This window comes from Colossoma macropomum, unplaced genomic scaffold (genome assembly GCF_904425465.1).
Source record: "Colossoma macropomum unplaced genomic scaffold, Colossoma_macropomum, whole genome shotgun sequence".
Taxonomy (NCBI): domain Eukaryota; kingdom Metazoa; phylum Chordata; class Actinopteri; order Characiformes; family Serrasalmidae; genus Colossoma; species Colossoma macropomum.
The window spans coordinates 24186888-24211117 of NW_023494802.1; the positions used below are offsets into that span (position 1 = coordinate 24186888).

General features: G+C 41.1%; 1 protein-coding gene across 1 annotated transcript in view; it reads right to left on the minus strand.

Annotated features, from left to right (window-relative positions):
- Window positions 1-4326: 4326 nt before the first annotated feature.
- Window positions 4327-24230, minus strand: part of uhrf1bp1 (UHRF1 binding protein 1) — a 36685-nt gene continuing 16781 nt past the window's right edge. The window contains exons 6-23 of the mRNA XM_036592149.1: window positions 23630-23770; window positions 22960-23130; window positions 21459-21639; window positions 19913-19999; window positions 18616-18786; window positions 18126-18256; window positions 16185-16326; window positions 15383-15576; window positions 13487-13823; window positions 12924-13396; window positions 11387-11742; window positions 11070-11236; window positions 10401-10546; window positions 7861-8017; window positions 7383-7633; window positions 6355-6463; window positions 6182-6258; window positions 4327-4693 (exon numbers count right to left, since the gene is read on the minus strand). Coding sequence (XP_036448042.1) covers window positions 4577-4693; window positions 6182-6258; window positions 6355-6463; window positions 7383-7633; window positions 7861-8017; window positions 10401-10546; window positions 11070-11236; window positions 11387-11742; window positions 12924-13396; window positions 13487-13823; window positions 15383-15576; window positions 16185-16326; window positions 18126-18256; window positions 18616-18786; window positions 19913-19999; window positions 21459-21639; window positions 22960-23130; window positions 23630-23770 — 3408 coding nt within the window. The 3' untranslated portion in view covers window positions 4327-4576. The remainder of the gene's footprint in view (window positions 4694-6181; window positions 6259-6354; window positions 6464-7382; window positions 7634-7860; window positions 8018-10400; window positions 10547-11069; window positions 11237-11386; window positions 11743-12923; window positions 13397-13486; window positions 13824-15382; window positions 15577-16184; window positions 16327-18125; window positions 18257-18615; window positions 18787-19912; window positions 20000-21458; window positions 21640-22959; window positions 23131-23629; window positions 23771-24230) is intronic.

Consider the following 24230-nt stretch of genomic DNA (forward strand, 5'->3'; position numbering starts at 1 on the left):
AACACATTTATGAATTTCTAGATCATCTTTTTATTCTTTGTTCTTTTTTTTCCTCCACATACAGTCATGGTTCACAGAACCAAGTTTTTTGTTCCTTTTTTAAATAATTAAATAGATGATGTCAATATAAAATGGGAAATTATATCAGAATACTGTTGAGAACGGAGCAATGTGCGTTAATCTGTGACGTGAGTTTGTGGTGCATTATGGGAAATACAGAGGGTTGTTCTGCATTAGGCTGCAGTGCCTTATTGATATGTAATCATATGATAATTCCAAATCTTTCATTCAATCAAGTCCACCTCCTGTCCAAAATGACCACATTATCATCATTATTATTACATCCTTTAAAACAATCATAATATTAATACACAGACCACATTCGTAAGGCCTTAATTAGACTATTAATAAAACATAAATAAAAGTAACTAAAGAAAATAAAGAAGATGAAGAGAACGTACTAAAACAGGACACTTCTCAGCGCACCTGTGTCAGGTATACAGTGTTCCTTATGAGCATAAACCTCTACAAATGTTCAATTATGTCCAAAATGACTCTTTAGGAATCAATTCACTGAATCATGGAATTTACATTTTACCAGTAAAAATTCTAAATCATTTTAAAAGGGGAATTCCACCAATTGAACAAAATTTCTGCATAATTATATCATTAAGATGTAAACAGAGTCATTCAGAGTGGTTTGGTGAGAAACGCTCCGTTCTAAAGAAACCCACCGAGTCAGAATTGTTCACAGTGGTGGTGACAGGAACCAGACGTCCACCTCTAAAAGCTCCCTCACAGAAAGTTATTACATGAAATGGTTATGAATACACTGCCTGATGTCTGAGACGTTGTTTTATGATAGTCTTGAGAAGGTTTCAGCCTAAAACAAAATAATTTGTTTATAGTTGTTTAAGTATTGAATCATATAGAGGTTTGAAAAATTTGGTGGGATTCCCCATTTTAAAATAGACTGAATATATAAACAACTAGAGGAACCATTTATACAGTAAAATAAAAACAGACAAATATTTGTTTTACCGTTTACGTTTCAAACTAGTCTGAGAATTTAAAACATTCCCGACTTTAAAAAATACATATATACCAAAATAATGGAATCAAATTGTAAAGAAAAATTTAGATTTCATGATTCACTGAATCACTTCCTAAAGAATCAGAATCAAATAAAAATTCACCCCCTTTGAGGCTAGACTCTCTTATGTTAGCATATTTTAGCTTTAAAACACACATATAATCCTTCAAAAGCCCAGAGACTAAATATAATAAACCTATAAATAAAAGTAAAAATAAAGACAAACAAAACAAACAAAAAGTCATTTGTTCACTTGCTGGGCAGAGCATTAGCTTTAACCACAAAATCTTACGTCTAAGCAGAAGATCAACGACCCATGCACAGTTACATCAAAAGACAAAATAAAAGTCCCGTAAACGGATGTTAGCAGTTCGTGACCTTGACAATATTGCACTGTAAAGTATCAAGTACAGTCATGCATAAAAATATTTTTAAAAAAGACGAATAAAACTAAATGTTCGTGTTCGACATGCAGTGAGAGGCTTTAAATCTACAGTTCCAGTTTTGTGGGTGTTTAATCGTGTGGCGTCTTCAGAAATATACAGAAACGTGTTTGTACAGTATCAGGAGCCGAAGCAGCCGAGTGGAAGACGAAATTTTTCTAAACGTTTTACACTGAAGTGATAGTTTGGCAGGTAAAATGCTACAATAGACATTTGCTAACAGTGAATAAAAGTCACCAATTAGCATAATGACATCATGCTAACTGGTGTCTGCTAGCTTCCATTCAATAGCCAAGTTAGCATTAATGGTCAGGTTTCTCATAAAGGGATAGTTTGAACATTTTAATTTAAACAGTTTCACTGTATAAATTCATTCTAGTTACCCCAAATATTATCAATCAGCCAAGATATGTGGCTTCAAGTCTGCTACAATGCTAATATAGCTAAATTTATACCCCACCGATTGTGAAACATACGTTGTCCCCATTTTTTTTTTATAGATAACAGCCTGTCATACAGCATAAGAATCCACACAATCAAGCCTATTTGACATTATGTAAATGACAGCTTCACCGATTTCCCCACAATTCAGTGTGTGAGATGTAAACAGAGTGATTCAGAGTGGTTCGGCGTGAAATAGTTCAGACGTCTTTACAGTGGTGGTGATAGGAACCAGGAGTCACCATGACTACAACACAAATATAGACATTTTATTTACTATCCAAAACCACCAGTGAACCTACACGTGTCTTCTGAGTTTTATATGTAATGTTGATGATGGGAAAATAGCAGAAAATCTTAGTAATAGGTTTTTGTTTATATCTAAACTGTTTAATTATGGAGTAATGGGTAGAATTTAAGGCAAGTGTGAGGATTTAGCAATGATGCTAATTGGTGGGTATAAGCTTCCATTATTTGTTAGCAACAGTAGCCTCATAGCTCCAGTGCTAAAACTAAAGAAGATGTCTCGGCTGATTGACTACAGTGGGGGTAAACTGGGGGATTCTGTGCTGAACTATCACTTTAAAATTGACTCATCGGCCTTTAGAGAGAATTTTAACCAGACGCTGCATTAGAGACACTCAGTAATACTGACTTTACCCCAATATTCACTGTACATCTCAAACAGCATAGCTTTAAATGATAAGAAACAATTGTAACACTTTAGTACCAAAAGTAAACGCACAGTAACGGCTACATCTCTACAGATGTTCTACAGGACTTTAAAAAATGGAAACTCAAGCATGCAGATCGTTTTCACACTTGTATAAATGCTTAACCCTCTCCGCGCTCTCAGTCTGTGCAAATCAGCTTAGAAAACAAGAACAGGAACCATGTTTGGTTCCAAAAGAAATCTAGAATAAAAAATACCAACATTCACAACTAATTACACACACACACACACACACACACACACTGCGTTCAGACTGCAGGTGGAGAGTCACCTCAGTATGTCAGTATGGCACTGAATAATAACTCTGAATTTCAGCTGAATAAACGTGTTTCAGAAGAACTTTCAAAATAACTCTACACTGAACTGTGGTGAACTGCTCCAGCTTTTAATTCAGGTTCTTTATCACAAAGTCAATCCGAACAAGTAAAAGTGCATTTAAAAAAGAAAAAAAATCTAATTTTATTTTTCAAAATTCATTCAAACAGTGTGGGCTGGACATCGGGAGGGGCTTTTTAGCGCGGGGCACGTTTTAAAGCAACACTATGTAGGATATGAGTATTTGGAGCCCTCTCTGGTGGACATATGTAATTGCATGCAGTGTGCAGAGGAACATTTTGTAACATTGGTTGTGTTTTGGACACAACTACACAGTGCTGCTTTAAAAACTGATGAGTCTAAACTTTGGCACTGAGCGAGATGCTTGTTTACAATACGGAGCTAGCATTAGCAACCACTGCTAGTGACAATTTAACACTCACTAACCAGCCTAAGGAGAATTCTGTCCAAAGTGGTTTTGTGTGAAAGTGCTTCTCGACCAATATTAATGAACTGAATTAGCATTTTCAAAATTGCAGTTGAATTTGAATAAAGTCTGGAATACGCTGCCACAATGAAGAATTCAATGTGAAAATTTCATGATTTTTTTTTTGAACAGTGAGAATGTCTGCAAACCTTCACAGGCGACATAAATGGATCCAACGTTAAAATGATTAGGACTAAAATCTCTAGGACTTGGCTGTTGCCTCACTAGGGATCGAGCCAATACTGAACATTATTACTTGTTCAAACTGAATTTCTGGTAAAGAAACTGAACTGAAAGCTGGGCGGTTTATCACACTGAGCGAATGTCAAAGTGAATTTTATATATTTTTTTTAGGTTATTTTGGTGGAGCTGATATAAACGGAGCAATCTATCAGAGAAACTCCAACACCAGCTCACACCAGCTAGTGTGGGTACACAGCACAGGTGCATCATGGGAAATCGAGTGAGAGCATGCAGACAGTCAACAGACTCACAGAGAGAGAGAGAGAGAGAGAGAGAGAGAGAGAGAGAGAGAGAGAGAGAGAGAGAGAAGAAAAACAAGTTAAACAGAAAGAAAAGAAAAAGAGGAAATCAAACAAAACAAGAAAATGGAGAGAGTAACAAAAAAATAGAGGGAAAGTGACAAAGAAAGACAGAAAGAAAGAGACAGAGAGAGAGAAAAAGAAGGAAAGAAAGAAACAAATCAGAAAAAAGGAAAAAAACAATAAAAAAAGTGAGGGGAAAAGAAAGGACGAAAAACAATTAAAGCAGTAAGAAAAGAAAAAATAGAGAAAAAAGAGTGACAGACAGAAAAAACAAATTGGAAGACACTGAAAGAAAGAGAAAAGAGAAAGAAAAAAGGGAGACAGAGAGAGAGAGAGAGACTGACTGACTGTCGGTCAGTGACTGTAAAGCAGCTGTGATGCGGACGGTGATGGTGATGTTGATTCTCCTGCTCCGTCTGTGATCTGTCCATCACGATGGGAGGTTGATGGCTCCCTCCCTCCTCCTCTTCCTCTCTTCACTGTGCTGTGAAGGCCGTCAGTGTTGCCCTGTGCTGGAGCCTAGAGTGTGAATGCAGGGTTGTATTTGTGGATCTCCTGCAGGAGGCGTTCTTGCTCCGATAGAGCTGCAGCCAGAGCTGCGCGCATTTCAGACAGCTGAGACTGCAGAGACTCGACCTGCAGACAAAACAAACAAACTTAAAGACCAGCCCAACATAAACAACTCAGTTTATATCACAATACCTAGATTTAGAGCCAGTTATTCATTCAAACTGTAGAACAGACTCAAATTAGCAACATTCCTCCTGGACAGGTATGTAAACATGATACATATTAAGACCAACTTGTCAAAACTATATATATATATATATACATACATACACACGCACACACACACACACACACACACACACACACACAGACAGACTTATAGTGGTCAGTTGTGTGGGCCACAAGTTGGAAAAAGTTGGGAACTGCTAACACACCTTTAAAAGCTGTTATCTGAGCCCACACTCACACAGTGACATTAGACTTTAGGCATGAATAATAAAGAACCACAGTGCTTTAGGTAAGCATTAAACACCACCTGGTCATGCAGGTCAGTGTGGAGACAATAATTACTGCAGTAACGCTCTACCCGTCCTCTCTCACCTGCTCAGATCTACAGAGAGAACAAAGCTGCCTTAAAGGTGCCATAGAACGTAAAACTGTATTTACATTGGCGTAGTTGAATAAGGAGAGTTCAGTGCATGGAACTGACACACTGTGAACCTTAAACCCTGCTGTCTCCTCCTTCAGATACAGATTCCGCATTTGGAAAAGAGGGTAAAATGGGCCGATTCCAAAATCCTAAACTGTTACATAAACTATTATGTCTCGACTCATTAATATTCATGGCCCCAACATTCACATATGACAACAGAGCAGCAGCAATAAAAATGTCAGACTGTGTGCAGAAATGCAGCTCCAGGCTGTGAAGGGACGTCGGCACTTTTAGTTCTCTTCACAAGAACCGAACCGTCAACGGATGATGATCATCTTTAAAGCAGACTGAAGGATGCTTCATGTTCGCAGCTTCTTAACTGAATGTTCCACCTTAAATGCTGCAGCTTGTACAGGTGGCAGAATGTAACTGCAGCATCATTTATGGTGGAATGGAAAATTCTCAAAACCTGCATAGCTAATTGAACAGTATGAGAACCAGCTTATTTACACGGAGGTTCGCTTTATCTTCCTACCGTGTCTGTTTCCACATGCTACTTCTGTGTGAGCCATCACGGCACCTCACTGTAAACCAGCCATTCAGAGCAGAGATCATTAGATTATTCATGAGCAGAGAAAAAAGGGAAAACAGCTCGTTTTATTCAAGTGGCTGAGTTTAGTGTTTGAAGTTCTTCAGGCTTCTTTAGACTGATGTAGTAGGTGGAACAGAAGAACCTGATGAGCCAGAATGTAACTGCTGCACCATTTAAAGTGGAACAAAGAGCCTGAGGTTCCAGAATGTAACTGCTGCACTATTTAAGGTGGAACAGAAAACCTTACTAAGAAGCTGCCAAATAGGGAAGCAAACTAGACCTTCATGCCTCAAACCATATCAAGTTTTTAGAGATTACTTGACTATGACACACTGTTATCTATAAATGTGTGTCTGTGTAGTTAACATACCTTCCCCTCTCCTCCGGGCCCACAGCAGGCTCTGTCCTGTCCTCCTGCATCACCGTCTCCTGATTGGCTGGCAGTGGCTGCAGGGGCGAAGTAAACAGAGGTCAGGTCATCACTCTTGAGTTAAAGCCATACCCATGAGTACCGCTCCCATGAAATGTACTACGTGAACCTACATCTGAGCATGAGGTGTCCGTCGTCCAGCCGCTCCAGAACTACACCATCCAAATAGAAGGCCACAGGAACAGGCTGGGGAGCGGTGGGGTACACCCGCGGACCATCGTCCTGAAACAAACACAGAGCTACGGATTTAAGAAACCTACCAGATCACAGGGCTTATTGCTCTGTCAAAAGATTAAAACCATACATTATGATTACCCGCATTGTTTTGTGTAGTTAATTATGATTCATTTTCTACAACACATTTCCAAAAAAGTTGGGACACTGTGTAAAATATACATAAAAACAGAATGCAATGTTGTGCAAATCATTTACCACCTATGTTAAATTGAAAACAGTACAAAGACAACATATCAAATGTTGAAACTTGAGTTGGCACAGGGTCATGTTTACCACTATGTTGTTTGGGAACTGAGGAGACGGACTGCTGTAGTTTGGAAAGTGAAATGTCTATATTCTGCTTGATATAGGATTGAAGTTTGATTCATCGGACCACAGGACACTTCACCTCAGTCTATCTTAGATGAGCTCAGGATCAGAGAAGGTGGAAGTGTTTCTGGATCCTGTTTATATTTGGTTTCTTTTTTGCATGGTAGAGGTTTAACTTGCATTTGTGGATTCAGAGATGAACTGTGTTCACAGACGGAAGTGTTCCTGAGCCCATACAGTAATTTCCACTACAGAATCATGTCTGTTTTTAATGCAGTGCTGTCTGAGGGCCCGAAGATCATGGCCAGCCAGTATTGGTTTTCAGCCTTGTCCTTCTTATACTATTTTCACTGAAATATAGGGTTATAACGTTTGCACATCATTACATTTTGGATTTATTGACATTTTGCACAGCATCCCAACCTTTTTGGGTTGTAAATACATAATGTGTAATACATATCCCATAAACTACGAAGATTATAGCTTAAGCACAAGCTGAAATCGGAACACCTGTTCTGATGGCGGGCCAAACAGGCCCCAGAATCAGCGTCAATCTAGAGTGAGGCTAAAAGAGTGCTCCACTCCTGACCCTGACCTTCAGCGTGAGGCTGGTGTTGTATATCCTCAGTCTGATTGGCTGTGGGTCAGCCGTCAGCTCATCCTCCAGGAACGGTCCAATCGTGTTCAAAGTGGAGGTCAGCAGCTCCGCCCGGCAGCCCTGCACACAAACCTCCAAAAACCCCGCCCCCTCTGCTGCCGCACAGTGACGACCTGCACTAGGTCCTGCCTCCACCCTCATACAGACCGCCGGGAGAGCCCCCGGGCTGGCCGGGGACGAGGAACCTCCTGAAGAGGGAGAAGAGCAAAGTATTAAAGTGATGGTTTGCAAAAGATCAAATTTACCCAATTTCTCCCAAAAGTAATTGATCAGCTGAGACGTGTTTGGTGTCTGAAGTTTACTTCTTTAGCTTTAGCACTGAAGCTACGAGGCTAACGTAGCTAACAAGTGAGGAAAGCTTAAACCCCAACAATTAGCATGATGCTAACTGAATGACTACATCATGTGTCCTCACCTTGCGCCACCGTCAGTCCGGCCAGCAGCTCCATCACTCTCTGGTTGCCCAGCTGCTTAGGGGTGAGGGACTGGGCCTCAGTTGCCACGACAACATCCTCCCCACGGAGCTCCACCACAGAGGTGACCCCGCTCAGAGACAGCAGCAGCACAGATACCTGAACGAGAAAAAGGTTAAAATAAGAATGAGAGGAGTCATTCTTTTAAGAAGTAAGTCACTGTTTTGAGAAACTTCAGTTCAAAATTTATCTGAATATTCCCTTTATTTATTCATTTAATATTTTAAAATACTTGACTGTTAAATACTATTCTTAAGGCTCGAAAGAAAAAAGTAGGCTACATAACTGCAATAATCATGTTGTTTCTAATGTTATGTCTATCAAATCCACCAGGGGCGCTCAGCACGAGTATCAAGCATCCTCAAAACTCACTGTTAAAACCAGCAATTCTCACCCTGAGCGTTGCGAGATGGTAGTCAAAAAAGGTACGATGACCTATTTTTTACATATTTTTGAATGACTTTCATAAAACTAAAAAAACAAAATTATAAAACATATTTCTGCCTATTAGCGTTATTCAGCTTTTAAATAAAATGAGATATAATATCAGTATTTTGAGAAAAGTTATTATTCAAAAAAATATAAAGTCAATATTTCAACATCACAAGTCATTGTTTGGAGATGCTAAGACAATATTCAGAGAAAATAAATCATTTTGAGATATTAAGTCAATATTTGCACTAGTAAAAATTGTAAATGATCTATTATTATTCTCTGACCAAGAAAATGTGTCCCTGTTAGTCCTCCTCGATCTTAGTGCGGCATTTGACACAATAGACCACGCTATCTTACTAAATAGACTAGAAAACCTTGTAGGGGTAACAGGAATAGCTCTTTCCTTGTTCAGGTCCTACCTCACTGATCGCTATCAGTTTGTTAATATAAACAGTGAATCATCTGCCCTCGCAAAAGTATGGTGTTCCACAAGGCTCTGTTTCAGGACCTGTATTATTCACATTATATATGCTACCACTGGGCACCATCATCAGTAAACACGGCATAAATTTTTACTGTTATGCCAATGACAGTTATATTTAGCAAGCGAACCCCATGATAAAATTAAATGTGGCAAGATTGAGGACTGTATAAAAGACATAAGAGACTGGATGTCGAGTAACTTTCTCCTTCTTAACTTGGACAAAACAGAGGTTCTACTTCTTGGTCCAAAAGCAGCTAGAAACAAACTGTCTAATTTTACACTTAAACTTAATTTCTCAGTTGCATCAAGCTCATCTCTAAAAAGCCTTGGTGTCATTATAACTAATATTACTAGAACAGCCTTCCTGCATCTCCGCAATATTGCTAATTTGAGAAATGCATTATCTCTACAGGATGCAGAAAAGTTAGTTCATGCATTTATTACTTCAAGGCTAGATTACTGTAATGCCCTGCTGGCTGGATGTCCGAGCAAAAGCCTTAACAAGCTTCAGCTAGTCCAGAATGCTGCAGCCAGAGTTCTTACTAGAACCAGAAAATTTGACCATATCAGCCCAGTTCTATCAAACCTACACTGGTTACCAGTTAAATTTCGCATTGATTATAAAATTCTCCTACTGACTTATAAAGCTCTAAACGGACTCGCCCCTCAGTACCTGAGTGAACTTCTCTCCTACTATGAACCATCACGCCTACATAGATCACAAGGTGCTGACTTGCTATTAGTACCTAGAATTAGCAAAGTTACATCACGGGGGAGAGCCTTCTCATACAAAGCCCCCCAGCTTTGGAATAGTCTTCCTGTTAATGTTCGGGACTCAGACACAGCCTCAGTGTTTAAGTCTAGGCTAAAAACTTATTTGTACAGTCAAGCCTTTGGTAATTAGTTTTCCCTGTCGGTTCTATACCTGCCAGAGTCTCTGCTGCTCTGCTAACACTGTAATCTGTGATCAGTCACCCATTACAGAACTGACTCTGTGTGTTTTTCCCTTCTTTCTTTTCTTTGCCGAGTTGAACAGCTGCCCATCCTGTGCGTTCTGATGCTGCTGCCTCTTCTGCCTTGATCGGGTGCCACTACTGTCAGCCCTCTGGACCGGCTTGACCACCATTGAGCTTCATGCTGTACAACGCCGTGCAACCTCACCCTCACAACCTGACCCCACTGATGCTGCTGCATGAACTAAACTAATCAAATTAATCCTTTGCTTCACCTGTTTTTGTACTATAATACTTTATACCAACAATGTTTACTATCCGGTGTCGACCAGAGGAGGATGGGTTCCCCTTCTGAGTCTTGGTTAATCTCAAGGTTTCTTCCTGTTTCTCTTAGGGAGTTTTTGGACCTGGATTTCTTTCTGTAATGCTGATTTCTGAACACCTGTTGTAAAAAGCTCTATATAAATAAACTTTGCTTGCTTGCTTGCGCTATTTTGAGATGCTCAGTTGAGATTGTGACATACAGTTTCGAGCGATCAGTGCTCCTGCAGTCTGCAGGGTGGTCATTCCCTCTGTATGCAGTGTGATACGAGAGAATGATGTTACTCACTGAATCCTGGGAAAGATCCTCAGTGCTCTGGGACAGAGAGCTGCTCAGATCTGCTGACGACCCCCCCTCTGTCCCCGCAGCGGGACTGACCCGACTACCCGAGTGAACTGGAGTACCGTTAGGACGCATAGACTCCAAACCAGACTCTACCAGAGCGAGAGAGAGAGAGAGAGAGAGAGAGAGAGAGAGAGAAATTAGACACTCGTCAGTAATACATACAGTAATGAATGATGCTGATGATGGGTGTTAATAAATTATGCTAATAGCAGACAACACTAATGGATGATGCAAATGAGTGATGCTAACTGAGGGTTAGGTGTACTCGAGTACCAGATAATGCTGACGTTGATGTTAATGTTGCTAACAGACGATGCTAATAAAGGACAACACTGAATGATGATAATGAATAATGCTAATGACTAAAGTTAATGAACAATGCTAATGGATGATGATAAACTATGCAGACAAACTGAGTGTTAGGTGTACAAATGATGCTAACTGAGCAAGTGTTAGGTATCCTGGAATACAGCAGGACTGGAAAAGCAGATGATGCTAACTGATAATGCTAAATGGTTGATGCCAAAAAATGATCCCAACAGGTGATGCTCATGGACAACACTAACGAATGTTCGTAATGAGTGATGCTACTGAAGTGAGTGTTAGTTGTACCAGAGTCCAGCAGGATGATGAAGTTTTCGCTGGTGTCGCTGTCCACAGACAGGCCGTCATCAGCCACGCTGCTGTCCAGGAGGGCACTATCGCAGGAATTCTGGGAAGAAGAGTGTTTGAGGGGCTGCAGACGCAGACCAGGGTCATCTGGCCGGGCGGCCTGTTCCCTACACAGAGCATACAGATGTCATCTTAATATTTGTTTACTTAATCTGGTGTTTAAATAGGATATGTGTATTATGTCATAATGTGTGAATAAATGTTTGACCACAAGCAACCTAAAGTAAAACGACCGTAACTCCTGCCTGCACTCGTACTTGGTCTGAGTGCTGAAGAGCTTCGTCATGGCCGACCCGCGGCTTAGGATGCTGAAGGCGTCTTTCGTGATGGACAGCGCCCCCTTGGTGAGGTCCAGTGAGGCGTTTAGCGCATCTTTAGTGACATCCTTGGTGGCGTTGAGGGCATTGGACAGCTCCCCCTCCAGGCTGAAGGTGGAAGTGTCTCGGGTCAGACCTGGAGAGTGCGGAGGGGAAGTGACCAGCGTTGCAGGCTGAGGTTCCTCCTGACCGGCTTCATCATCTACTTCTTCTACAGCTTCACACGCTTCCTCCACTGACCCCTCACCCTCCCCATCACCTTCATCATCCTGGTCATGTGATCCACTGGCGTTGGCCTGGGTGACAAAACAATAATAATAATTATCAAAATCAAACATTTTCAGTTATGTTATTTCAAGAACAATTCACATTTTAGTTAGCGTTATCTGTTTTTAGTTAGCAGAATTAGTTATTGTTAGCTATGTGGAGTTAGCAGTAATTTAGCATTAGTTTCAATTAGTAGAGTTAGCTAGTGTTAGCTGTATTCAGTTAACACTAGCTGAGTTAGCTAGTGTCGGTTATGTTCAGTTAGCAGAATTAGCTAGTGTTAGTTATTTTCAGTTAGCAGCTCAGCTAGTGTTAGCTATTTTCAGATAGCTGAGTGAGTTAGCTTTATCTATTTTCAGTTCTCTATTTTTAATTAGCCAAGTTAGTTAACATATTATTTTCAGTCAAAATTAGTATTATATAAATTATATAATGCTAACAAAATTAGCTAACATTATATATTTTTAATTAACAGAGTTAGCTAGCATTACTTATCATCAGTTAGCAGAGTTACTAAGTATTAGCATCTTTTGATTCCTATCTGTTGACTTTTGAGATGGTTTAGGTTGCAGGTTGAAGCTAAAAGCTCAGTAAAAGCGAAATATCCTCAACATTTAAATTTTTGCTTTCTTCAGGGATCAAAATATTATTCAGACTTAAAAGTAAGCAGCTATATGATAAGAAACTGAATTTACTGAATGATACAGAAAATTGGAAGTTTTGAATCAAAATTGCAAATCAAAAAATAACTAGCATTTGATTTTGAATGTTGACTGAGCCACCTCCACATAAATTCTCACGGTTCTGAAATGGGATATTCAAGTTATTGCTGCTGTGTAATAAAACCTTGTATCTCCATTTTTGTCATTTTGTATTTACAATATTCTAAAATGCCCTTGGGCCTTTGCAATGTGCAGAAATTAATGGACTAACAGAAAGGCTCCAAAATTACTTGAAAAAAAATTCTTGTTCCATTAACCGCCATTTAAAGTTAAGAATGTTTTTTTCTTCTCCTGTGAAGTTACCATTTCAGAGATACAAGGTTTTGTCCCGAGAGCAATGTTATATAGATGTGACTGTAAGGTGTCCTCATACTTTTGGCCATATAGGGCGAAGTGATTCGATTTAAAATGTTTTCACATGCAGTAAAAAAACGTTCTGAATGGTTACACCACTATATCATAAGATACTTTATTTCACTTAGCCTTACCGCAGCGTTTTCCCCGATGCCGCTGTCCTGCAGCAGTCCAGGCTCTCCGGGTTGGTGGGACGGAGATAGTTCCGAGTCCGTAAGACTCTGAGTGTCCGTTTCCTCTGGAGAGCCACCGTCTTCCTCTGGCTCTCCTACAGTGGGCGGCAGGAGCAGCCAGAGCTCTAGCGCCTCCAAGAGGACGGAAACACAAACCGCAGGAGGATCGGCCTGCTTCTTTTCCAAACTTTGGGAATCCTGAGGGTCTCGGGTCAAATCTCCGGCCAGCCGGGCGAGGAAGTCCTTCATCCTCAGCAGGGCTACGTACTGGTAGTGGTTCAACCACACTTTAACTGGTGTGATGAACTGTGCCAGGATGTGGACTGGTGCTGAGGGAGCTCCAGGTACCTCCTGGACATCCTGTTCTGGAAAGACGTGGTTTGTTCCAGGCTGAGGCAGCTTGTCAGGGCTTCTGGGAGCATCAAGATCGCTTCCTGTGGGCGTTAAAGAGCTCTGATTCAATGCGTTTGGGTGGCACATCCACACGGACATGGCAAACGGCTCTACAAATGGCAGATCTTTACCCTTAGGTCCTCGTCTGGCACCTTCAAAACCCAACGCCGCCCGGGACAAGCTCAAGCACCAGACGTCCTGCGCTCGGGTTGGCCTTTTTTCAGGGGGAGGATAAAGAAACTCGGGCGGAAGAGGGTGGAACGTGTTTCGGTCACGAGGGAAAGACGGGCTCAGTGAAGTCTGGAAGAAAGGTCGTTTGGAAAAGCTAGTGAAGATGCCCTGGAGGTCGGAGCACGAGCCGTGAGGGCAGTGGCGGGTGTTGCTCAGCACAGCCTGAGGGAGGATGAAGCTCAGAGACTGAGGACGATCCGGGTGATCCAGGATGGAGGAGTCCAAAGGAACCACCAGCTATGGAGTAACACAAGGACAGAGAGCAAAAAAGCAACAGCTTTTAGGGAAGATTATTTCAGTCACATGAAATTATAGAACCCAGAAAAATGTGTATGAACACTCAGTGCCAGCTATAGTCAGTGATATTCTCTCCATCATCGACTACATTATCAAATGCTGTCCCGATTGCAAAAAGTGAGTAACGGCTGCGTATCTGTGATGTAATCCTTTGTTCTGCGTTAACTGCATTCATTGTCTAGATAAAGCAGAAGAAATCTAGACAAAAACAGACTGCAAAAGTCAGTCATTAGTCAGTGTCCATTGCCACTCGTGAAAGATTCTCAGCAATGTATAATAATCAGAGCTCCTCCTACTCCTGACTGTCCGCCTGTGTCAGATTGATGAGAGCAGACTTTAACCCAATCCCAATTTACCCCTCGCCCCTGCCACTTAGCCCTACCCCTCCGTTTTGTGCGTTCACATCAAGGGGTAGAGTGTCCTGATTCTTGTTGAGATAGAGAGGTAGGGCAAAGTGTTAGGGCTACATGGCCCTCCAAACGGAGGTTTTTCAGAGACACACTCCAAACAGAGTGTTATGAGGAAAAAAGAAAAACAGGCAAGATGGCTGTGCAAGCAACCAAAGAAACCCACAAATGTGAGAATTTTAATTGTTAAAAAATATGATAACCACTGTATTATGTTAGTTTAATGTCTTTTCAGTGTATTATAGTCCTTAACTACATAACAGGCTTAAAAAATCACTAGTAGTAAGCTGATGTCTCGGAAGCTAGTTAGCTAAATTTCCCATTGCACTATTTGAGGTGGAACAGGAAAAAATTTGATCAGGAAGCCGGTGACTTCAGCTTCATATCACTGAAGAACTAGATGTAAATGTAACTAAAGCCCAGCAGCGAGGATGCTGAACTTTACCCTCCTCTGCTATCATTGCAGATTGGCAGGGTCGCCTACAGTGCGTTCAAGTAGTCTAATCGGCAGATCAACAGTGAGAAAATATCAGCCGTGTGGAACTCTCTCACAGTTTGATCAGGAAGCCGGTGACTTCAGCTTCATATCACTGAAGAACTAGATGTAAATGTAACTAAAGCCCAGCAGCGAGGATGCTGAACTTTACCCTCCTCTGCTATCATTGCAGATTGGCAGGGTCGCCTACAGTGCGTTCAAGTAGTCTAATCGGCAGATCAACAGTGAGAAAATATCAGCCGTGTGGAACTCTCTCACAGTTTCTACAAGGAACATCAGACATCAGATCTATAATAATCTCTGTTCACATGGAGCATCAAGATGCCCAAGACCTTCACCACTGCAGGACAGAAGCAGAAAGGAAAGTCCTGCAGTGCCGACAAATCTGTACGGTCAGTTTGTCAAATGATGAAGACATTCACAAACCACAGGCACAGAGTAAAAATCTGCTGTCGAGAATGCTGGATTTCAGAGGAACATTCTGGTCCTTTACTGGGTTAATCAACAAGATAGGAAAAATTAATGTCCACAGACTCTCCAGACGAGAGAAAATAAACAGAAATGTGTGTAATTCGCTGGCCACCATAATCCTTTACCTTCAGCTGTGTGATGTCCACTCTGATGTCCACATGCTCCTCACTCTTGCTGCTGTCCTGCAAGTGGTAGAAGGCTTTAACCTGCTCCAGTGTTCGCAGCAGACCTCGGGAAAAGAGCGCCATCCACAGGAGGCTGGGGGCATCCACGCAGAGCTGCAGACCGTTCAGCTGACCGTACAAGTTAGAGCAGGGCACTGCAGGAGGAGACAGAACAGCTAAATCAATATAAACATCTAAAATACCCAATCACTGACTATCAGAACACTGTCTGTTGCTGCTTTTCGTCTACTTATTTTACATGCACACTGATATAAACAAATGCTGAAACTATTCCATGTTCCACTGAAAGACATATTACACTGTGCTGTTTTATATTACTGGCTCCACCCACAACATAAACAATACAAAACACAGCTAGTGTCATACACTGCAATGACTGTGTTTAAATGTTTTTTGCACTAAATCACATCATTTTATTATACATATTTTATCTATTCAGCAGCGAAAGCAGGAAGTTTTGATGCTCTTCCTCACTCAGGGTGCTGGAAATGATTAGTATAATTGCTATTGCATTTCTTACTTCTCATGCGCTTCTTATGTCTTTAACAATCCTTGCAAAAGTCTTTCTGAGGTGCTGGATCTCAGGAATTATATATGCTGTATTATTATCTAATGCTTTTATTTTACTGTGTGTGTAAAGCACTTTGAATTGCCACTGCGTACGAAAAGTGCTGTACAAATAAACTTGCCTTGCCAATCAAGTTCTGAATAAATGAAAAAAAAGTAAGTTTATTTAGTATACCAGGTGTTCCAGGGCTGTGAGGGAAGTAGTACTCTGTGAACTGCAGGTGGATGGCAGGTGTGTTTTCCGCTAGCTGGAGCGACTTGCGGTTACAGGAGAGAAGAGACTGGGTTCTCTTGCTGTTGCGCCCCCCTGTGGACACCTATGAGAACAGCAAGAGAACAAATGAGTCGCAGAAAAGTTAGAGAAAACAGAACAAATGAATGCAAAGTCAATGAGGCTTATGGAGGTTTATGTAACTAATCATTATCTTTCTTTAAGAATTTTCCATTTCTGCAACAGCAGGCACAACCAAATATTACAGCTAAAATATTTACCTAAAAAGAATAAAAAGAGAAAAAGTTTCTGCATAATTAACCAGTTAAGATGTAAACAGAGTCATTCAGAGTTGTTTGGTGTGAAATGCTCCATTCTAAAGAAAGAACTGTTCACAGTAGTGGGGACAGGAACCAGATGTCCACCTCCAAAAGCTCCCTCACAAGTTATTACATAAAATGTTTTTGAGAAATATACATAATATGCAGGGCGTTGTGAGGCAAAATAGCCCCCAGCTGAAAACTGATTATTTCAGATTTTCTACTATTTTTCCCATCATCAACATTCCATATAAATCTCAGAAGACACATGTAGGTTTACTGGTGGTTTTGGATAGTAAAGAGAACGTCTATATTTGTGTTGTAGTCATGGTGACTCCTGGTTCCTATCACCACCAATGTAAAAAGAAATCTGAACTATTTCACACCAAACCACTCCAAATCACTCTGTTTACATTTGACACACTCAATTATTTTTGGAAAATTGTTGGAATTACCATATAAATCTAAGTATTATGGTCTTGGCTAGATCTGTAAAAACTGAGAAGCTTCCAAAATAGCAATATGAGACAAAACAGGAATGCAAAGCCGACGGGGCACATTATTCAAACACAAATAAAGCAAGCAGCTATTTCCTTCTCACATCCTTTTTAGAACGGCTTGACTTTACTGTCCTCAGCGGAATCAGGCAGCCTGTGATGAGAGTCAAAATGACACTTTTTGCAGATATTATTACATCATGTGCACATCATGAAGCTTCTCACTGTTTTATACTGTATTTGTAGTGTTTGTGAGGAGAGCCAAAAGTGGGGGCCTCCCCACTGCTTCCTTATTGCTTAATATTCATCCTATGAAATAGGATCAGAGTAAAAATGCCACTTTCTTGCATGAGTCACTCAGCCATGTGATGCGGGTGAGGTGGTTCCCCATTGCTAGTTCAATTCCCTCAGGAGAAATGTGAGAATGATGCTATTCTCGTGTCGGGTCTCAGAAAAGCAGAACAAAGAAATTTCCTTCCTTCTGCTGTCATTCCAACAACTCAACACAGCTGAGCTTACTGTGGTCATACAGTTCTCTCACTCAAGCTTCACTTTGGGCTGGGAATTTTAAAAAGATACCATATTCTTAATTTTTCTAGTTTTGTAACTAAATCTGGATGAGCTGACACATAAGTGAGTATCCACAGCACAAAACTGAAGGACAACAAAGTGTTATTGGATGTATCAAATGTCAATACATCAAAGGGACTTTAAATAAATCGAGAACAATAAGGGCCCTAGAATAGAGCCCTATGGGGCACCATATCTCACTCTAGCCATTCATATGTACACATCTTTTGACTGTAGCTGGAGCTTCAAATTCAAACAATGGTGCACTGAAATGAAGGATGGCAAAGATTGCTAAGCAGTGATTGGATGACAATGTGGACATTTAGAAAATTAGGCAGAGCTTAGAGCTTGTGGACATTTTAATGATTGTCCATGTTTCATTGACAGCAGTGAGAAAGACTGCAGGCTACTACTTTAAAAAGTTTAATTTCAATTAAGTTTTCATAATACAGGCCCCTTTAAAATGGAGTTTTATGAGGATATAAGATCTCCAAGTGCACGTGTGCGTTGATTTAGACCTGGTGAATGTCCAGATCGTCCACCCGGATCACCATGCAGCTGGACCGGAGTCTCTTTAGAGCTGCCCCAGGAGCAGTCCGAGACGCCGGACCCCCATCAGGACTGGACTTAAGAACGGACTCCCCATCTCCTAATAAAAACAAATAAAAAAACGAGAAATTGATCACTAATCACAGTAAATAACAGCACAAACACAGTCAGTTAAAGGGCTGAAACATGGAAGGCCTGAACAGCCACATTTTAATGACTCTGATGTTATCAGTTAATTTGTTTTCCTCAAGATCTTGAGTTATTTAGCAAAATAGCTTCTCCTACTTTTCTTTGTCATCACAGTCTTTAAAAATAGACCTTGATTTGTAATCTAAAATATGATATTAAGTGTAAATAATGGTAAAAATAAACAAAATCATAAATCCACTCAAACATGATGGCTTCACATCTCAGGAAAACACTGTGTCTGTACAGTCAGCTGTGAGACTCTGTAGGTACCCTGAGTTTTGCGGGCTGGTGACTGTGTGCTGGGTGCCTGCTGGTCAGTAGGAGGTCCAGGAAAGCCTGAGCTGTCCACTCTCTGCTGGAACTCCTGCAGCAGTTTGGCCGCCCACTGAGCCCGAGAGTCCATTGCTCCACAGTAACACTCCCAGTGCCTGCAGCCATCACCTACAGACATAAACACACACAAACTAACTCAAATGAAGAGCTTTATCACAAACCCAAAGTTGCTGCACCCCCGCATTGAGCTCAGAGTCATGGTATACTTTTTAAAATCACATTCAGTTAAGAAACTTTAGATGTCATAGGCTATTGTGATCAGGGGCTGCATCGAAAACAGCAAGATGGAGAGATTTAACTCTGTTTTTGCTTGAAGCAGAATCATCTTTACAGCCATTTGCCATCATGTTGTTTGAGACACCAGGCAGGACGAGCAGTGGCCACCTAATGAGGGCTGAAATCCCAGTACCACCCTGATGACTCCCACCTCACATCTGGGAACGTAAACACACCAGACAGTTCTGGAGCACACTGGGCAGAACCATTTTTCAAATCAGCTTTAGATCAGGTGCTAAAGAATGTCGAAAGCAACCTTTAAATAAAGCTCTGTGCCATGATTGGGCCATCTAGGAATCATGTGAATTACAGCTTTTGAAAAACCCTGTTCCATCACTCTTTTTCACATTTCAGCTTTAGCGACGCTCTAACCTTTCCACCTTGTCCTGGCGTAAAACTCCTGTTGTGATATTTCGTTGTTTTTTTTTAATTTGAGGCTTTTTCCATTTAGATTTTTTTGGGCATTTCCACAAAAAAAGGGGAAATCCACTACTATGAGCTGTTTATCTGCTTCTAAACACTGCTATATTACACACACACCAAGAGGAGACTAAAATAATATAGGAGTGAATTTTGTACATCACTAATCACAAACACTTATGATGGAAAAAGTTACTTTTACTTTTAGTCTTCATAACGAAACCGGAGAAGCAGATTCATTCCCAGATGACGTTACTATGGGAACATGAGAAGATGACCAAAAGCATGTTTTAGTGGAACCTGTTTAGCTACATTAAATATCCATGTGACGTTAGTTTGTCCTTTATAATGGCCGCTCCAGTCTGCAGGGACAGAGACTGTTACATAACCCTGAACGCAGAGGAGCACTGCGCTGGAAAGAATGCTGAGCTCAGAGCTTTAATGGTCAAGAACAGAGAAGACGCAGAGAAACGTGGACATAAATGATTACATCACTGCCTGTCTGCAGGACCGCAGAAGCGTCCACTCACATACTCACCCGGCCTGTGGAAGGGGTAATAATCACAGCCCAGCTTCCGGAAGGTCAGCTGCATAGCACCCTGAGAGCCTGGAACAGGGGGGTCATCTAAAGAAGAGAGGGCAAAGGTCAAGCCTGGGCTGAAACGGAAAACGTGCAGTGAAGAGAATCAGCACACAATTAAGTCTTCTGGGTGTGTTAAACACTAGAAGGCGCTCCTCAGCAAGTCCAAAATGAATGGGTTCCATTCGATCTTTTAACCAGTCAACACCCAGTAGCAGTACTGCTAACTAATCAGCACTCAGTAGCAGTAACGTTTTTTTAAATCACCGCTCAATAGCAGTGACGCTAACCAATCAGAGCTCGGTAGCAGTAACACTAACCAATCAGCACTCAGTAGCAGTCACACTGACCATCAGCACTCAGTAGCAGTAATGCTAACCAATCAGCACTCAGTAGCAGTAATGCCAACCAATCAGCATTCAGTAACAGTAATGCTAACCAATCAGCACGCAGTAGCAGTAACGCTAACCAATCAGCACCCAGTAGCAGTAATGCTAACCAATCAGCACGCAGTAACAGCAACGATAACCAATCAGCACTCAGTAGCAGTAACGGTAACTAATCAGCGCTCAGTGGCAGTAATGCTAACCAAATCAGCACTCAGTACCAGTAATACTAACCAAATCAGCACCCAGTAGCAGTAATACTAACCAGTCAGAACTCAGTACCAGTAATACTAACCAATCAGTACTCAGTACCAGTAATATTAACCAAATCAGCACTCAGTAGCAGTAATACTAACCAGTCAGAACTCAGTACCAGTAATACTAACCAATCAGTACTCAGTAGCAGTAATACTAACCAGTCAGAACTCAGTACCAGTAATACTAACCAATCAGTACTCAGTACCAGTAATGCCAACCAATCAGCACTCAGTAGCAGTAATACTAACCAATCAGTACTCAGTACCAGTAATGCCAACCAATCAGTACTCAGTAGCAGTAATGCCAACCAATCAGCATTCAGTAACAGTAATGCTAACCAATCAGCACGCAGTAGCAGTAATGCTAACCAATCAGCATGCAGTAACAGTAACGATAACCAATCAGTACTCAGTACCAGTAATGCTAACCAATCAGCACTCAGTAGCAGTAACGATAACTAAATCAGCGCTCAGTACCAGTAATGCTAACCAGTCAGCACTCAGTACGAGTAATACTAACCAAATCAGCACTCAGTACCAGTAATACTAACCAATCAGCACTCAGTAGCAGTAATGCTAACCAATCAGTACTCAGTACCAGTAATGCCAACCAATTAGCACTCAGTAGCAGTAATACTAACCAATCACCACGCATTAGCAGTAATGCTAACCAATCAGCACGCAGTAACAGTAACGATGACCAATCAGCACTCAGTGGCACTAATACTAACCAATCAGCACTCAGTAGCAGTAACTCTACATAACTAAATTTATTTCACATTTACATATTTGTAAGGTTATGGTGTCTGGTGTAAAGCAGGCTATAGGACACGTGCGCTGAGCTGACAGATGTGATCTGACCAGGTTCTGCTGATGAGCTGTCATTGCAGATGTGCAGATCCAGGCGGGAGATGAAGGTGTGGTAGGATGACTCCTTCACATCATGGAGGTCGAAGTACTGCGCTAGAGTGCTGGGCGTGCCCACCGGAGCGGGAGGAGGTTCTGCCCACAGGGAGTGCGGCCCAGGCGAGGGAGGAGCCGTCTGAAAAACAAATCCATCAATACACAAAATCAACACCCAGAAAATGAGCTGTTAATCACAGAGGAGTAATGGACCGATTTTTAGTCACTTGTTGCAAAGAGTTTCCTTGTCCAGTGGTTTTACTCATGACCTCATCAGCGATTAGTCATTTTTTGTCACATAACCATCAACTTGAAGTCATGCAACCCCTAGTAGCTGTACTAGTTATCAAATTAACAAACTCTGCTCCTAAAAGCATCATCACACACATTTAAAGCTAATTTCTTTTATTTACATTTATTTGGCTCAAGCCAACATTGAAAATGCACTGAGTTCACACTGCTGTATTTGATTGTACTATTTTACTGAATAATTTTATTTATAATTTATATAATTTATACTACCTATTTAAAGAATTTGTAGTTTTTCTTTGTGTCTATTATCTGTTTCTTTTTGTCTGTTTTTATTTTTTCATTACACACTTTATTGCCATATTTCTTATTTGAGCCTTTCTTTATTTTAATTACTTTAAACATTTTCTTCATTCACTTAGTCTTGTCAGTTTTGATTTGATTTAATTGATTCAGTTTGATTTTAACATATTTCAAGCCCTGTTTAACTTGTTCGGCTACACTGTAAACGAGGGTCACCCTTAATGTACTTCCAAGTCAAAATAAAGATTGACTGACTGACTGATACACTACGACTGTGGAATCTAATGACTGTGGTCAGACTGAATAATAACTGTGATCACGCTAGTTGTGATAGGCCTAACTGGAATAAATGAGTACAGTGCATCTCCTTTAATCTCTGGCTGTTTTTCAGTGCTGTAGTTTACTCTGTATTTATGGAGCTGCTTTGTGCTGCTGATTATGTGTGAGAGAAACAGAACGGGAACATTTCAGTGTAAATATGGGTGATGCAGTGCTAAGTTACACAACACTGACAGCACATTTTCCCCGTATTGCCATGCGTAATTCCTCAGTAATGACTGAAGTAACTGAACTGAAAGAGCTGTAAATCTGCTGCTCTGGAGAGACTCACACTGAAGTTACTGTGGTCCTCATGACAAACAGACAAACAGGCTAACACATGTGGAGCATGATCTACATTCCTCCACATAGACACGAACCAGCTTCCAAAACACGTTTCTACTGACATTAAACTGTGAAAGGACTTATCTATCTATCCATCCAACCATCCATCCATCCATCGACATATCTATATCCATCTATCTACCTGCTCATATACATAACTATCAATCTATCCATTTAGCTGTAGATATCTGCCGATAACCCTTCCAAAAAAATATTAAATCACTGCTTTCATAAATGGCTGTACCTGCAGGGATTCAGCCGCCATGCTCTTCCTCTGCTGGGCAGATTTCTCCATGGCCTCGCTCAGAGATTTAGCGTAATGGATCACAGCTTTGAGCTGAGAGTCAGTCAGAACCCACAGCAGGTCATCCAGGATGAAGAGCAGCTTTGAGGCCAGAACGTTACAGTCCTTCACCTGCAGGGCGGAGACAGAGAGCAGATACAGCACAGCCTGACTCAGCTAACAGCTAACACCCACTTACCGGTGTTAGAATTCACTATTATAGTGGAGGAACAAATTAAAGGAACAGCATGCACATCAGTACTGGGGTAGTTCACCAGCGATTTGGCACGTACCCTGCATCTGAAACGTGAGCAGTTTGGGACGTACCCCATGTGTGAAATCTGAACGGTTTGGGACATACCCTGTGAAATATGAACAGTCTGAAATGTACTCTGAGTGTGAAACGTGAGCAGTTTGGGACATAATCTGCATCTGAAACTTACCCTGCATCTGAAGTGTGAGCCAACTCAGACTTACCCCATGTATGAAACGTGAGCGTTTTGGGACGTACCCTGCATTTGAAATGTACCCCGCATCTGAAATGTGAGTAGTTTAGGACGTACTCTGGGTCTGGAACGTGAGCAGATTGGGACGTACTCTGCCTCTGAAACGTGAGTGGTGCGAGACGTACCCTGCGTTTGAGGGCGATGCGGATGCGGCCCTGGTTGGTGATGAGGCGTAATGGAGTGCTGCCCAGGTCCTGATCCTCACTCTCTATCGCATCCGCCTCGATTCGAAGACTCTGCCAATTAATCTCCTTAAAGGTCAGAACCTGAAACACAAACACAAACATGCTGCACTGGTGTGGACTCAGCAGCGACCCCTCATTAAAAATGTCTTGAGATACAGGTGAGGACAATCAAAGAGGACAAATTTGTTTACAGCGGCCTGGCCAACAACATAGAGCAGAAAAGTATTTAAATTACAGTTAAAGTGCATTTGTTTTTTATTGGCACTGAATAATTCATGGAAGATACTGAATAATTCATAGTGGATACTGAATAATTCATGGTAGATACTGCATAATTTATAGCAGATACTGAATAATTCATAGTAAATAATGAACAATTCATAGTAGATAATGTAATAATTCACAGTAGGTGCTGAATAATTCATAGTGAATACTGAATAATTCATAGTAGATGCTGAATACCTCATAGTAGTTGCTGAATAATTTGTAGCAGATACTGAAAAATTCATAGTAGTTGCTAAATAATTAATAGCAGATACTG